This window comes from Falco rusticolus, chromosome Z, assembly GCF_015220075.1.
Source record: "Falco rusticolus isolate bFalRus1 chromosome Z, bFalRus1.pri, whole genome shotgun sequence".
In the NCBI taxonomy this organism is placed as follows: domain Eukaryota; kingdom Metazoa; phylum Chordata; class Aves; order Falconiformes; family Falconidae; genus Falco; species Falco rusticolus.
This window is the reverse complement of record NC_051210.1, coordinates 56,901,620-56,916,670: the sequence shown is the minus strand read 5'-3', so window position 1 is coordinate 56,916,670 and position 15,051 is coordinate 56,901,620. Positions and strand designations below refer to the sequence as shown.

The 15,051-nt window shown below is 38.7% G+C and overlaps 1 protein-coding gene across 4 annotated transcripts in view; it reads right to left on the bottom strand.

Moving 5' to 3' along the window:
* Positions 1-5,251: 5,251 nt before the first annotated feature.
* The window catches only part of FCHO2 (FCH and mu domain containing endocytic adaptor 2), a 99,695-nt gene continuing 89,895 nt past the window's right edge, over positions 5,252-15,051 (bottom strand). For all 4 annotated transcript variants that reach the window (XM_037372991.1, XM_037372993.1, XM_037372992.1 and 1 more), the window contains 4 exons: positions 12,666-12,865; positions 10,466-10,530; positions 7,792-7,956; positions 5,252-7,548 (listed from right to left, as the gene is read on the bottom strand). In XM_037372991.1, coding sequence (XP_037228888.1) covers positions 7,526-7,548; positions 7,792-7,956; positions 10,466-10,530; positions 12,666-12,865 — 453 coding nt within the window. In that variant the 3' untranslated portion in view covers positions 5,252-7,525. The remainder of the gene's footprint in view (positions 7,549-7,791; positions 7,957-10,465; positions 10,531-12,665; positions 12,866-15,051) is intronic.

Sequence of the window (15,051 nt, the reverse complement as noted above, 5' to 3'; positions counted from 1 at the left end):
GATTATAAACAACAAATGCAATCAAGTTATGGTGACCTGGTTGTCACTAATACTTGGTTGTGCAGTCCAGCCAGGCAGCTTAAGATGAGGTATAATTTATGATTCTTTGTTTGGCAACTGCATCAGAGAGTGTTTAATTTATGTTCAATTCTTTTCACAACTTCTATTCTCCAACCTTCAGTTTTGAGCCCAGTTTGGAGCACTACAAATGAGTTGCTCATAATCTACTCACAGCCAGCAAGCATGCAAGTTTCTGCAGAGTTTAGGACACTCCTACAGGAAAGCAGTTGTGCAGCATTTCTTAACTCAGGAAGGTGACAAGCCGAAGGGGGTCTCCAAGATTAGATGTGGCTGACAGCAGATCACTTGAATCCTAACAGTATCTCTCAAAGTCAAAGTGTGATCAGGCTGTAAGTAGTTCTAATATGGTCCTTACCAGCAGCCCTGCACGTCCTGATTTGAAAGTACATCTTGACTACAGCAACGTTTCTCGAATCTTGGTGCAGTGTGCTTTATTCTGGAAGGATGGCATCAGTTTATTCCCTACAGAAATACTCCCACATTGTTTTTAACAAATTCCTTGTCTTGACCCAGTCGCTACAATTACCATAGTTGGGTTACAGAGATGACAGTGGAGTTCATGCAAGATGCTGAGAGTATTCTCTGTAGAGCCAGTAAAGTCTGGGGAGAACACTGAAAGACATACCTGATGTGACCTGACGTTCATTTGAATCATTATTTGCAAATGTCTGGTTAGATCTGGTTGTGTATCTACTGTGAACATGACAATTCATGTGTGTCTTTAAATATAGCTAATGGCAGCAGTAACAGTAAAAAACCCTGCCTTGCTGGGAGAGAGGTGAAGGCGGCTTTGCTAAACATTCATGGCAGAGATACAGAGGCAAGTACAAAATGCTCTACAAAGTCTAAGAGAATAGAAGATCCTTTAACTAAAGGGAAGTGTCCAGAAGAGACTTAACAAGAATTTTAATGCAGTTGGATAACCCATCTTTGGACTGGACAGATGGGTGATGGCAGATACTGATGTTCATTATGAATACTAATCAAGTTCTTAAAAATATTCTGTTTTCTTAATTCCAGAAAAAAACAATAGAAGAGATCACAGGGTTTCAAATATAGCAGCAGGAGATGCCCAGTGTTACCAGTTAACTTTTACAAGGTTGATGTAGTAATCTGTCTTGTGTTCAAAGTGTGTTGTATATGGCACAGTATGCTGTGAATACAGCTTCTACGAGGAGGATGTAGCAGGCTACTGGTGCTGCTGGACATTGGAGCAAGGTCTTAAGATTTGCTCCAGATGCTAAAATAATGGCTTGTAGATTGTTGTGAGTAGCTGAAATAGTGAACATGTCTTCTAGATACTACTGCACACTTACCTTTACTGATGACCTGAACAGGAGGTATAGCCGAGTCTATGCTCCCCTGGGCTGGGAATGGCTCTTCAAGGGTGAAACTTGGCACAATTTTTGCTTACACACTGGTGTTGAGGTAATACTCACCACTTTAAGAAAGATGCATCATTTTTTGAAAGTTTGTTTTCAACTTGTGACAACTGTAGTCTTTTCCTAACCATCAGCAGCATGAAAAGCAGGAGACTGCACTGTTGGTGCCTAAACAGGGGATGAACCACTTCCTGAAACACAAATTATGGTTTTACTCTTTGACCAAACCCAGGTTATTGTAGGACTGTTTTAAGATGGATGATCCCTTGGATGAAATGCTAGAAGATGCTATTTGCCAAAACCCTCTGAATTCTTAATGCCTGTTTTTGTGGCATCTCCTGGGGATCAGCTGGCAAAAGTGCTGCCACCTTGAGCAATCTGGAAAGGTCAGGGAAATGGGGGTACTTGTTCCCCACTTCTCCCTCTTGTTGCCTGGAAGCAAAGGCAGATGCTTAGATGAACTGTGCTCCCCATGTTCAGTCAGCGGAGTGCAGTAATGCCAAGTTTTAGCTCACAGCTCTGTGGACAGAACAGCACTTCTTGCAAGGGAAGACATCCTGCATGCTCTCCCACAGTATTAAAGGTACAACTTCAGTTTTGAGAAGGCTGAGGGCCACAAATAAATTGCAGAACACCAAAAGAATAGCTGTAATGGCCCATCACCCTGACTTTTTAAAAATTTTCAACTCCTTTATGGGGAAGTTATGTCAAATACCTCTTCTACCCCTTAATCTAAAGAGAACACTGGAGCCCACATTTGTTTTTCCATGTAATTTCCTTATTCTGTCTCCTGTGAGAGCAGTGTTTGCTCTGTATTAACTAGAGAAATTACAGCAAAGTAACAGTGTGTTTGCCTGAGGCTGTTTCTTGTCCTAGGTGTGCAAGATGCAGTTCTTAAATTGAGAAATCTTCTGCATTTTAGACCTTAAACAAAACTAAATTCAATCTATCTTCTCAGTAGAAGTGGACATCCAGCTTACTGTGTTATCAAGTGACTCAGAACATGGAAACGTGATTTGAGCAGGAGAAAAACTGCAGCAGCATTTGGTCTGTACATGGGAACAGGCTGGTGAGACTTTGGAGAGATGTCAGCTGCAGAGATGGCAGATCAGAGACTGTGACACTCCTGTGCTCACATACTCAAGTACTTGGTGTGTGATGTAATCTAGGAACTGCTCAGAAGCAAGAAGAGACTTATACACAGAGGCTGAGGGATACTGGCGTGTGGAGGACAAGCTTGTGTTCAGGAGCGAGGTGAGGTGCTTAGTCAGAGGCTGAAAGCTCTGTCTGTTTGGACTTTAGTTCTCTGTCAAAACCCACAGTCCTGTAAGGCTCCAGAGAAATTCGGTGCAACAGAAGTAGAAGGTAAGTAAGTAACAGTTTCTGAGCTCTGGTGGTTGTGTTTTGTTTTTTTGTGGGTTTTTTTCCTTCCCAAGTTGTATTGGTGCATCTTGCCTGGATGCAATGTCTTCTCAGTACTAACACTGGGGCAGCTTTAGTATTTCTGTATTAGTGATGACTATTCATATAACCTACTGATGACAGTAGCGTGAAGTGGAAAGGAAGGCTGTGGGGATTATATAAGGAGTTAATCTAATTACAAAGCATGGGGGGACATCTGGAGGGGACAATCAGCAATTGTTGTAAAAATGGGCTGCTTCATTTAGCCATGATGAAGAAAGAACTGAGTCATCACTGAACACATTACCACTGCTTTCTGGAGCAGAAAACATGACTTCGGAAACAAGAACCTCAAGAAGGCAGATGATGCTAAGGGTGATGCTAAGAGAAGAAGTTGAATTGTAATCAAAGTGGTGAAGTTAGCATGATTTATGGCTTGTAATTATTAAACCTATTTTTTAAAAAAACTATACCAGCTAGGTTTTAATAATGAAAAAATAAAAGCTAAGTTACAGAACAAGGCTTTTTGAAAGAAATACAGCTGGGACAATAGCAAAAAAAATCATACTTCAGTTATAATAATTAAAATAGCCATCCCAGATTTAAAAATGGAAAGAATGGATTCCAAAGGAAGTGCAAGCAACTACAGAAAATGCAGAATATGAGTATTAAATATTTAATAAGTAATCCAGAAAAGGCCTCTTGTGTTTTTAAGATTATTTTATTCTTTAAAGACTGTTTGCTTTCTGTTGGTTATTGAATGAGCTAAGGGAGAACTTAAAAATCAACATGTTGGTAAACATGGAGGTCAAACTGAGTTGAGAAGGAATACTCAGTAGCGTAATAATATGCAAACTGGAATATAAGCATTAAGTTTTAAATGAAGAGGCCTGGTTATCAGTCCCGTCAAGGGCACCACACAGTATGTTATTTGCTGCTTTAGTACCTTGAACTGTTTTTAGCTTACTCTATCCTTGGAGGAATTCCAGAGTTTTTACTTGCATGTTCTAAAGTAAAATTGCCCTTTCATGACAACTGAAATGGAAACTAATTATGTAGCAATTCCAAGAAAACAAAAGGTACACAGATATTAAGATGCCTATCTTAAGCTTCTCAAACACACAAGTTTTAAAATTTAATCCTTGTTGGCATGATGCAAGACCTTCCTTTCTAGATAGATAGCAAACCCCAACACAGCTGTAACTCCCATGCTGTTGCAGTTGATAATCAAATATCTTACCTCCTTCAAATACCCTACATAAATTTGGCAGTGGTAGAGGTAGTCAGTTACCCCTGAAAAACTACCTGATCACGTACTCAGATAATCACAAACCTGCCTGAGCAGTATAAATCCAGTTTACAGTAGTTGTGAGTAGTATGTGGGCACTGGCTTACAATAACAAAAGTCAAATGTTAACAGAAGTCCCAGAGCAGAGCAATGATCTCTGACACTTTGAAGTTCAATGAATACTAGAAGAACTGAGCAGCTCTATACTTGTTTACATCCCTATCATCCAGTAACTGAGGATGCTGGAGGAGTAGAATGGAAATGGCTTGTGAGCCCTCCATGCCACAGTCTGTTCTTTGGCCATTGTTGGACAGGCTGCTGGGCTAGATGGACCATTTGGTCTGACTATCAGGCACTTACATTCTTCACTCCTGCCTTCTAGCAGAAGATAAGAATCAAGCTCTTGGACTATTGCCTTCCAGCATGACAAGAATGGTACTTTGTGCAATGATATCTAGCCAGCTGAGAAAATGAATCTAATGTCATGACTGACTAAACTTACATAGGCTGTGGGATTAGTAGGAAAGCGACAGATTCAAACACATTTATTCAGTTTCAACTTTTGTTTCTGTAGTTGCAGCTTAGAAGGACTACTCTCAGGCTGCTGTAGTAGTACTTAAATGGTCTACTTTTATAGACTGGTGGAACAGAAGAAATCAGAAAGAATTACTTTAATCTTGCTACTGATTTTCCCCCTGTGCACTCAACAAGATACAGGCTTAAGGAAGTTACGGAATGTACAGCATTTGATAGCACAATTTACAGAGCAGCTCATGCCTATCAAGTTGAGATTTTTCTAATAAATGTATCTACAGTTCTGCCTAATCTAAGTGGTTAGTTAATCATAAAGGCATAATCCATTTTTTGTAGACATCTCAGGCATTCCAGTTTAGTAAAGCTGCAACTCTTTGCAGAAGTCATCTTTCCACCCACATTCTGTGTGGTGTTTTTTGAATATGTAAAAGACTTTGTATATTATCTCTACCCCTTATCACTTAAAAAGAAATTAACATTTTTCAATACAGGTATAGTTTTGTTCTATTATCGCTTAGAAGCTCTGTGGGACTATGCAAAAGTACAGGCAATATAAATCAGTATGTAAATTATATATTACATGTTTATTATGGGTGCATATTTTTAAAAATTTACATTTTATGAAAAATCAGAAGTATTTACAATTTTTGTAAGATAAACTTGTATGCTCTAATTTACAGTCTGATGTAATAACAATTCATAAAATTTCAGATTCTTTAGAGTTGTGTTTACAAGTTAATTTTCTTAGGAGGCAGCTACAATGGATATTGTTGTACATACAAGCAAGAACCAGCTTGCTATGTATGTTTTGTTTTTGTTTTTATCAGATAGCTACATGTGCTTTTTACATTGTTTTTGAATTTCTTTACAAAAAGTCTATATAAACTTGTATGGCTTCAAAATTGTAACCTGCACCCAATGCAAAAGTATGTATAATTACCTGAATGAAGGCTAGTTTAAAAGTGCTGAAACATAACTACTTCATTTAACTTATAAAAGAAAGTAATACTTGATTAAAAATAGCAACGCAGTTTTGGGTTTTCATTAATAAAATATTGTCTTGTTAAACACAGTTTGATTGCAAAGCAGATTACAATTAAGATTCCAGTAAAAAGACTGTACCATTTTATGAGTTAGGAATTTACCATTCCATCAGATTAGCAAATTAAAAGCCAAATATACTCTTCCCATCAAATCTACAGTACAGTATGTGCTTAGTGCTAACAATAGAACTCTCATCTGCGAAAGTGTGTAGTATACATTAGTATTTACGCAGCTTCTACAAAGCTCAATTTCTTGTAAAGCTTCATCAGTCCATTCATTACTGGTTTTGCATTAATTAGTTCAAGCACGTTTCACTGAAAACATATATATAATACAGAACTTAAAATAGATACAGGTATTCAAAATAGTCATATATCCCCATGGGCAGGTTACTGTTTGCCCCAGTACTTTTGATTTCAGCACTGAAAAAACACTTGATAGAAATACGTAGAAGATTTTCTAAATTAGTGACTTGCTTTAAAAAATGTTACTTATGTGTCACTTCCCTGTGCTTAGGCTGTGGCAAGCAGATTAGGTGACAATACAAATATTAAAATTGGTGGTTACAGAAAAAAATTAAACTAATATAAATGGCAGTACTTGTCATCCTGCTGCCATAAAATATACTTCTAAAATGCTATTCCTGCCAAAGTATTAAGTTTACATTCACATCATATATCCCAAAACCACTCACAGTCTGAAGACCTGCAGTAAAAGTGAAGGGAAATGCTGTTTGCTTTTGAAAGTTTGCTTTTACCATCTTCGGAGATTTTTCAGGATTCTCATCTTTGGTGACATTAAAGTTACTATCTCAAAGTTTCGAAGTCCTGCATAATGCATCACCCTTTACTACAGCCACATTTATTGGAATTACTTCATGAGGAAGTAATCCAGTATTTTAAACTCCTTTTAAAACAATCTTAAGTCTTTGCAAATGTGCCTTCTAAATAAATCCCAGTCAAAGAAATTTTTATAAAGTTGTGTGTATTATACAAACACTGTGCTTTCTTGATGAAGAGCCAAACTTTGAAAAATGAAGTGAGGCACATGAATTACAAATTGGATAGGCACGGGCTTTTTTTAAAGGCACAAATGTTATGCAGTTCATATAAAAATAAATTAAATCTACACCATTAATTAAAACAATCACAATGCCCATAAAATTTACTAACTGCAGAAGTAAACCTCTGCTGTCTTTTGCAATTTTGTAACACATTGCACTTAGGAAAAAACCCTATATGAAACAACTTTTATGTTAATAATATATGATACATGGGCATCAAGGTACATTTCTTTTATACATCTCTAACTCAGCTGGTTTTGTGGCATGAGTGGATACAAGAATTACATGAGACTTTGCCTCTGCTTTCTTTAAAAACTGGCAGTTGAAGAATCTGAAAAATTAATATTACTTATGGAAACCTCAAATATTTCTTAATCTCCTACATTTTTAGGTTTACTGCTTACAGTATAACATACAATTTTATACTTCCATTACAACTATGGATTACTGTTTTGATTTCATCTATAGAAATTTACTAAAATTTCAGCAAATTTTCCCAAATATTGCAGTTGATCATTTACAGACAGTGTTGAAGTTAACTTCAGTGCTATTATAAAGTAATAAAAAGTTCGCAAAATGACTTTTAAAAGTGCATTTCCTGTTCCGTAGTTCAGCCTCAAAGTAGGTCAACATTTTAAAAAAATTAATGCATATTAAAATAGTGTTTGACAAGTAAAGAGGGGCAGAGTGAGCTTCTTGCACTCCTTTGATCCAATGACTTTCACAGGTACATCAGCAATCTGCCATATACCGTCCTGAAAAAAAAAAAAAAAAGCAGTTTTTTTGTAGTCACTAGACAAAACAGATTTTATCAGTATTTTCCTGTGAGCAGTTTGAGTGACTATGGAGAATAAAAAAATCTGTGAAACAGTTTTCAGCCACATTTTAATAAAAAGCAACTATTTATGCATCACTTACTTAACAGTTTCATGTTTTATAATTCAGCACTATAGAATATGTAATATTAACTTGAATATATAAGCATGTCAGTGTCTTACCAGTGGCAAATCTCTTCTTAAGGAGGGAAAGCCGATAGCCAGTGCCTACAAGCTCTACATCTACTCCAGAAAGGGTGCTTCCTTCACTAATGAATTGCACTGCAAGTGTTGCTGGTTTACTGGGCCCTTCTGAAAGTTCAAATTTTGCCCTGAGGGATCCAGAACCTATAAAAATAACAAAACCGAAAAGCTGGTTGTTTTGCAAGAACAAGATGATGTCCCAAACTTTTTAGCAGTAAGAAGTGAAACTAACATGGTGACCTTTGAGATCTATTCTTAGCAGCAGTCCTACAAAATTTTCAAAAAAGATGACAGTGAAAGTCTGTTTTTTCCCCAATACTCTGTTTAAGACAATGACTAGCGAATAATTTAAAGAGAAATTATACACATTTCTGCAAGATTATAAAGAATGTGTGTATTAGACAGCCTGGTAATCACTTATCACTTGAAATATCTGATTGGTCCTTAAATAATCACTTAAGCTTTCTGGTCTGTAAGTACTTAATAACACCTGTCTCGTACTTTTCATCGGCAGATTTGAAAGTACATCAGAATATTTAAGTGTTGTCACAATCTGTCTGGATGAATGTACACAAACAAAACCACTGGAAGAAATGCAGCTATACAGCAATGTACCCAGATGAAAAATTCTTTTTTTTCTAATAAAGACAAGGTCTCATTAAATACTTTAACCCAGAAATTTCAGTTGATTTTTCAGAGACAGTGGTGAAGTGTCATCACTTTGATGCTGTTATAAAGCAGCAATATTTCAAAATAATTTTATGTACATTTCTGTAGTCAATACAAGGCACTTAAAAAGCCCTCAATGTTGTTACTAGATTCTTTTTTCTAGTTCTTAAACAAGACTTCTTGTTCTTGCGAAATATGCTGGGAAGAATGAATTTTAAATAATTAATAATGAAATAATGAAAGTCAAGTATTTTTTCTTTACAACAACTTGCTATTCCAATAGGAACTGCTAAATGATGAGAAAAGTTAGTAAGTGAAATGTTACTGGGGTAAAAGCCTGAATTAATGAATGAAACTCTTTTATGCAATGGCTTGCTCTTGATAAATTTGGCTTAAAGTCCATTTCATTTCCTCAGTAGGTCTGCCACGGTTAGGGTAAACTGGAACTTCTTTCCACTCTAAGTATAGAAACTCATATATTCAAGTGCTCTGAAAGTTTGTTCTGTTTTATCTGTCTGCAATTGACAATTTACATAAATGTGTTTGAGCATAAAAAAACCCCCAAACACTTTACCACCCTGTACACTAGAACAAAGAAGACTTCAACACATTTGACCTATTATTAACAGTGTTTGTGCAACTTCTCCCTTTGTTTCTGTAAGTGTAAAACCATCACAGTATTACTTCTTCTTAGACAGCGTATTTTGAGTACTACATGTTTATACTCAAAGAAAAGGGGAAGAAAGATGGTGGAAAGAGAAGGGAATATATCAGAAGCAGTGGGATATGTGCCAGTCTGTTGAACGCACACAAGATGCAATCTGCATCACTGGCAGTCCATTTTATGCTGCTCTGCAGGTATACAGTAGCTGTTCATCTGGCTGCATTTGTGTTTTAGTGTAATTTTTCTTAAAAGAAGCTCACAGTTTGGAAAAGAAGATAGCTATCCCTACATAATCATAATGGAAGACAGATGGCAAAGAACTGTGAGGTCAGTGAAGGACAAAGTACACCAGAACACAGCAACAACTTCTGTCACATAAAATTCTCTCTGGTTTTGTTTGAATGATGACCACAACTCTGCAGCCTTTGCAGGCATACAAGAGGTCTTCCCTTCCCAGGATTGTGGTTTCCACATGAAACCAGCCATATTTATAAGCAAATCTGTGCTCTCATAATGCCCTACACTAAATTCTTAAACAGGGCTTAAGGACCGCCCTTTACACCATGAGTTCATTCTCTACAGAGGCTTTGAGGATAAGATGACTCCCTTTGCCATCTGTTTTCTGCTTCAGAAGAACATTGCACCTGCGTAGGCTGTAAGGGCTGCAACATCGACTAGACCTCAGGGAAAGGCAGGTGGGCAGAGGACAACTATTGATACCTTATAAAATGCTATATAAATTACCACTCTCAGCAGATGTGCATAGATTAATTTTTTTTCTGGAGTCGTACATATGACCATATACAACATGTGACCAAAACAAAGACCCTCAAAATGCTGGTCAAGAATCATCTATTGTTGAGCCTACCTCAGCACAGGACTTTTGGATCTTTTTTTTTTTCCCCTTCTCCACAGTCCCCTAGGTCTTCCCTGTACATCTTTCTACTTTATTGCTATTGTTAGTGTGTGGCAAGACACAGATATTGAACATATTTTCCTTTGAATAACTGCTCATTTCCAAATAGCATTAATGTAATAATTTCTCACTAAGTCTAAACTCTATTTTAGACCTACCAACTGCTTTCAGGGGGCTTCATTCATTTTTTTTCTTTTATAGCTAATTAATACATTTATATTTTGACATCTCACTGTTAATGGAAACTCTTCAGGAGGAAGTTAGTTGAGAACAAGGTAAACTGGTAAACAGGATACAGCGTGAGATGATGTGTAAACAAGCGTGAGAGTGTAGAGGCTATAATAATTACCTTTTTACTGTTACAATTTTTATGTACAAGGAAACATAATAAGAGTTCAACTTGCCTCCATTCTCAGACTTCTCTGAAATGCTAGATATTTTCCAATACGCTTTCATCTGGTCTGCATTCCTGTAAGAGAATGGCAGGTTAGTTATAAGCACCAGTTTTGGCATATTATACCCAGATTTACACTGGTTACAGACATCTCTAAATGGAGGTTTATAAAAATATTACACAAGGTATGTTTGTGGGAACTATACAAAGCAAACAGATGAAGAGAAGGGTGTGTCTGCATTGCCCCTGAGCAGCAGAGCTCTGGACCTTTTGATACAGTTCATGCTATCTTACGGCCCGGCTGTGTCTCCACAACTCAACCCCCTCCATAGTCTCAAAGGGTAAAGACAGGCCAAACACTCTGCAAGCAGTTTGAAAGCTATGTCTTTATGCCTCATGATGATGGGATGAGATACTCCTGGCAGCATGAATGTTAGTGTGCTTCCACTCTAGTAAAACGAATTGTTGTAAGTGATACAGGGTTTACGCTCACTTCTGAGCTGTAAAGGGGCAGAGGAGGGCACCAAGCACCAAAGTACCTAAGCTGGCAGGGCATTTTACCTCCTGGAGCACTTTGCAGCAGTTGCATTGAAGGAAAGTCAACAACTCAAAGCTGTGAGCAGCATGAAGCGCTGACAGGTTTGCAGTTGCCTTTGGCATTGGTGTAGCAGGAGTGAAATGCTCACACAAGTAGCACAGATGGTAGTGGTTAGTTGCAGGAGGTCAAGTCATAAACCATTTATTGTTAAAAAATCAAAACCCCACCACCCAATCCACTAGACCAAGCAGGTAGCACACCACAAATACTACAGCTGCCTGGAACATGACTGTATTTTGTTTTGTTTGGGTTTTTTTTTGGTTTTTTGTCAGTTTTCCAGGCTCAAAATTCTGGCCTTGGGTAGTTACCTAGGTGAAAGAATCTGGCTCAAATCCTTTAATCAGATGATCTGTAATGAAACTGTCACTCAGATTTGAGTCTTCCTAGCTAACACTAGGTGTGCTGGGTCCCGGGCATTCCTGCTCTCACTCAGGCGTCATTACAGAAGGTTTTGTGCAAGGAGCCCGGGCAGGGAGACTGGCTTCACCAGTCATTCTAGTCACGTTGTTCAGGCAGGATACTGAACCTACCCTCGCTCAGAATAAACTTAAGGTGATTTTGTTAAAGGTATTGCTCTCTTGAAATACCAAGTCAAGAAAGATTCAGTCCTGCCAGGATTTTTTCCACTTAAAATGGTATTACCATTTTGTCCAATTAACACATTTGAATGTTTTCCCTCCATAAACACCAGAACCTCCCTGATAAATGCATGCAGTTTATTTTTCTTCTGAACCTTGCTTTATAAGGTAAACTGACCTGTAAATAACAAAGTTAAAAAAGCCTGGCTTCCTTGAACTTGGTATTCTTTGCCCTCTTCAAATTAAAAAGACTCTTCTGGGAATTAACAGTCCAGGAGTTACCTTACAGCTGGGAAGGTACCTATGTGCTACCAAACCACAGGTGCAGTGGTTGAAATCTGCTCACCTTCTGCTTTACCTATTCCCACTACCCTCTGCTTGTTTTCATTAACTTCCAGAAACATAATTACCCATGGTCTGTGTCTCACTTTCAAGTGCTGCTGTACATGTAGGCTTAGAAGGTGGTGGCTGGTAGCTGCTAGTCAGATAATACTCTGCATGATGCTTGAATTGAGTGACAGTGCTACTTGTCTTATGAAGAGTTCCTCAGTTACTCAGGTTTGGTTTAAACCCATTTCAATTAGAAGCTAATTTTTAAGCTAGAAAATCAAGAAATTCTTTCAAGAACTGCTTTTCTTCTACTCTCTCTCTCTAATCCATATACATAAATATATTTATATAAACACACAAAATGTGTTTTAACCATTAAGAGATTATGTTTTCAAGTTACTGTATTAAAAATGTCTATCCTGTCTATTGGCCAAAAGAAAGCAAACATTGGAAATTTCATAAAGGCCTGTTTATTACACAATTGGAATGGGTGTATATTGTCTCATTTTAGTTTATTCAAATTGGCTGCACATGGTCTGTTGTGAACCAGAAAATGTCCTAAATATCTGATACTATGCATTTTATCACAACAAAACAAAAAAAAATCAGCTGTTTCTTCCAGTGAAAATTTTCAGGCTGTCTATGACACTAATGAATACCCTGAAATGAATCCAAAATAATAACCTCAAAAGTATTAATATTACCATTTTGCAGGTGGAAGTGATTGCATGTTTGTTACTCCTCCATCTACTGGTACCACAACCTGGACGTTAGAGAGCATACTAGGCACATTCATAGACTCTGGATTGTACTTATAATCCACTCTCACATCAGTAGTGCTAGCATTACATTTCCAGTAAGTTGCAAGATTTAAGGGAGTGGACTGGATGCCATTTGAGGATACCTGTAAAAGAATAAACCATTGAAAGTAGCTTAATTAAAATATTCCCCTTTTGGGCAGAATGAGGTAATGATACAAATACAACTAAATCCTGACAGAAGATCAAGACAACAATTGACCTCCGAGTCCTTAATTGCAGAATTCTGAAGACCGTCGCAGCCTAAAGTAATTCCTCTTCTTTTAATTTTAAATTAAAATAATTAAAGAAAAGGTTTAAACTGCCTTTGGCTCATGAAGCTCCTTCCTGTTCTGGCTTTTGTAAGTCAAAATAATTTTGTTTTAGTCTTGTGTTCTGCCCCACACAAGAAGCATACCTGCAGCAAAACGCCTTCATCTTTAGCAGTTGCGTGCCATACCAATTCAGTTGCCCAAGCAGCCAGCAGCAGAGGGCAATACCTGTCATTATGAGACAGGCAGCCAGCAAAACAGTTCTTACCTATTCAAAGCATTATCTCCCTGCTGCAGATAAGCTGGATGCTGCTTCTGTGGCTGAGCTTGTGCTACTGCCCTGCTGCATCTCTACCACCCTCCTAGTGTACCCGAGGATACTGCTATGTCCTAGTGTCCCTTCTCACCTTTCCTTGGCAGCCCAGAACCTTTTCTATTTGTCAGGGCTTCTGCGTGCCAATGCCTCATTTTTTCCCCAAGAGTAAAGATCATAAATAGATATCATTCTTCCACAGTACTCATTTCTCCAATCCAAAGAAATGTTTTGCTCCTTCCATCTTTCTCAGGAATTCTGTGTGCCTAACATGATTTTTATAGATTCAGTATGCCAAGATTTTAAACTATATTGGGAGGATGTGGAAACTACAATGGTATTAATAGCTGGACTAACAGGTTATTTTGTTCTCTGGTGTAGACAGTTGTCTCTGATGTTCAATGATTTCAACGGCGGCCTAGCGAATCCCTGTTCTCCCTTTGGAATGAGTCTGTCCGTCTTGAATTTTCAAGATTTTTTATTGACAGCCAGAACACCTTCTCACAGGTTCACCAAATAGTTGAGGTTGGAAGGGACTTCAGGAGGTCATCCTGTTCAACCCTGCTGTGCAAGCAGGGCCACCTTGAGCCAGCTGCCCAGGACCATGTCCAGGTGGCTTTTGCTTATCTCCAAGTATGGAGACTCCCACACTCCTAACACTCCTATGGGCAACCTGTTCCACTGCTCAGTCACCCTCACAGGAAAAAAAAGGTGTGATGTTCAGAGGGAACCTCCTGTGTTTCTTTTTGTGCTCATTGCCTCTGGTTCTGTCACTGGGCACCACTGAAAAGAGCCTGGCTCTGTCATCTTTACAATCTCCCTTCAGGTATTTGTATACATTGGTAAGATCCCCCCTGAGCCTTCCCTTCTCCAGGCTGAACAGTCCTAGCTCTCTGAGCCTTTCTTTGCAGGACAGATACTTCATCACCTTTGTGGCCCTTTACTGGACTCTCTCCAGTATGTCCATGGCCCTCTTGCAATGGACCACCCAGGACTGGACACAGTACTCCAGGTGTGGCCTCATCAGTGCTGAGAAGTGAAGGATCATCTCCCTTGCCCTACTAGCAATACTTTGCCCAATGCTGTCCATGAGACCATTTGCTGCCTTTGCAGCAAGGGTACATGATTAGCTCCTGTTCATCATGGTGTCCCCCAGGACCCCCAGGTCCTTTTTTGCCAAGCTGATTTCCAGCTGGGCAGCCCCCAGCATATATTGGTGCATGGGGTTGTTCCTCCCCAGGTATGCTTCTCCTTGTTGAACTTTATGAGGTTCCTGTCAGCCCGTTTCTTCAGCTGGTTGAGGTCTCTCTGGAGGGCAGAATGACCCTCTGGTGTATCCAAAAGGTCCTCCCAGTTCAGTGGCATTAGCAAACTTGCTGAGGGTACACTCTGCCCTACCAACCAGATCATTAATGAAGCTGTCAAACAGGACTGTAAACTCAGTATTGACCCCTGGGGTATGCTGCTAGTTACTAGCCTCCAACTAGATGTCATGCCACTGACCATCACCCTCCGGGCCTGGCTATTCAGCTAGTTTTCAGTCCACCTCAGTGTCTGCTCATTCAGCCTGTACTTCACCAGCTTCTCTGGGAGGATGCTATGGGAAACAACATCAAAAGCCTTCCTGAAGTCTAAGTAGACAATATCCACTGCTCTCCCCTCATCCACCAGGGCAGTCTCTTTATCACATAAGTTTATCAGGTTGGTC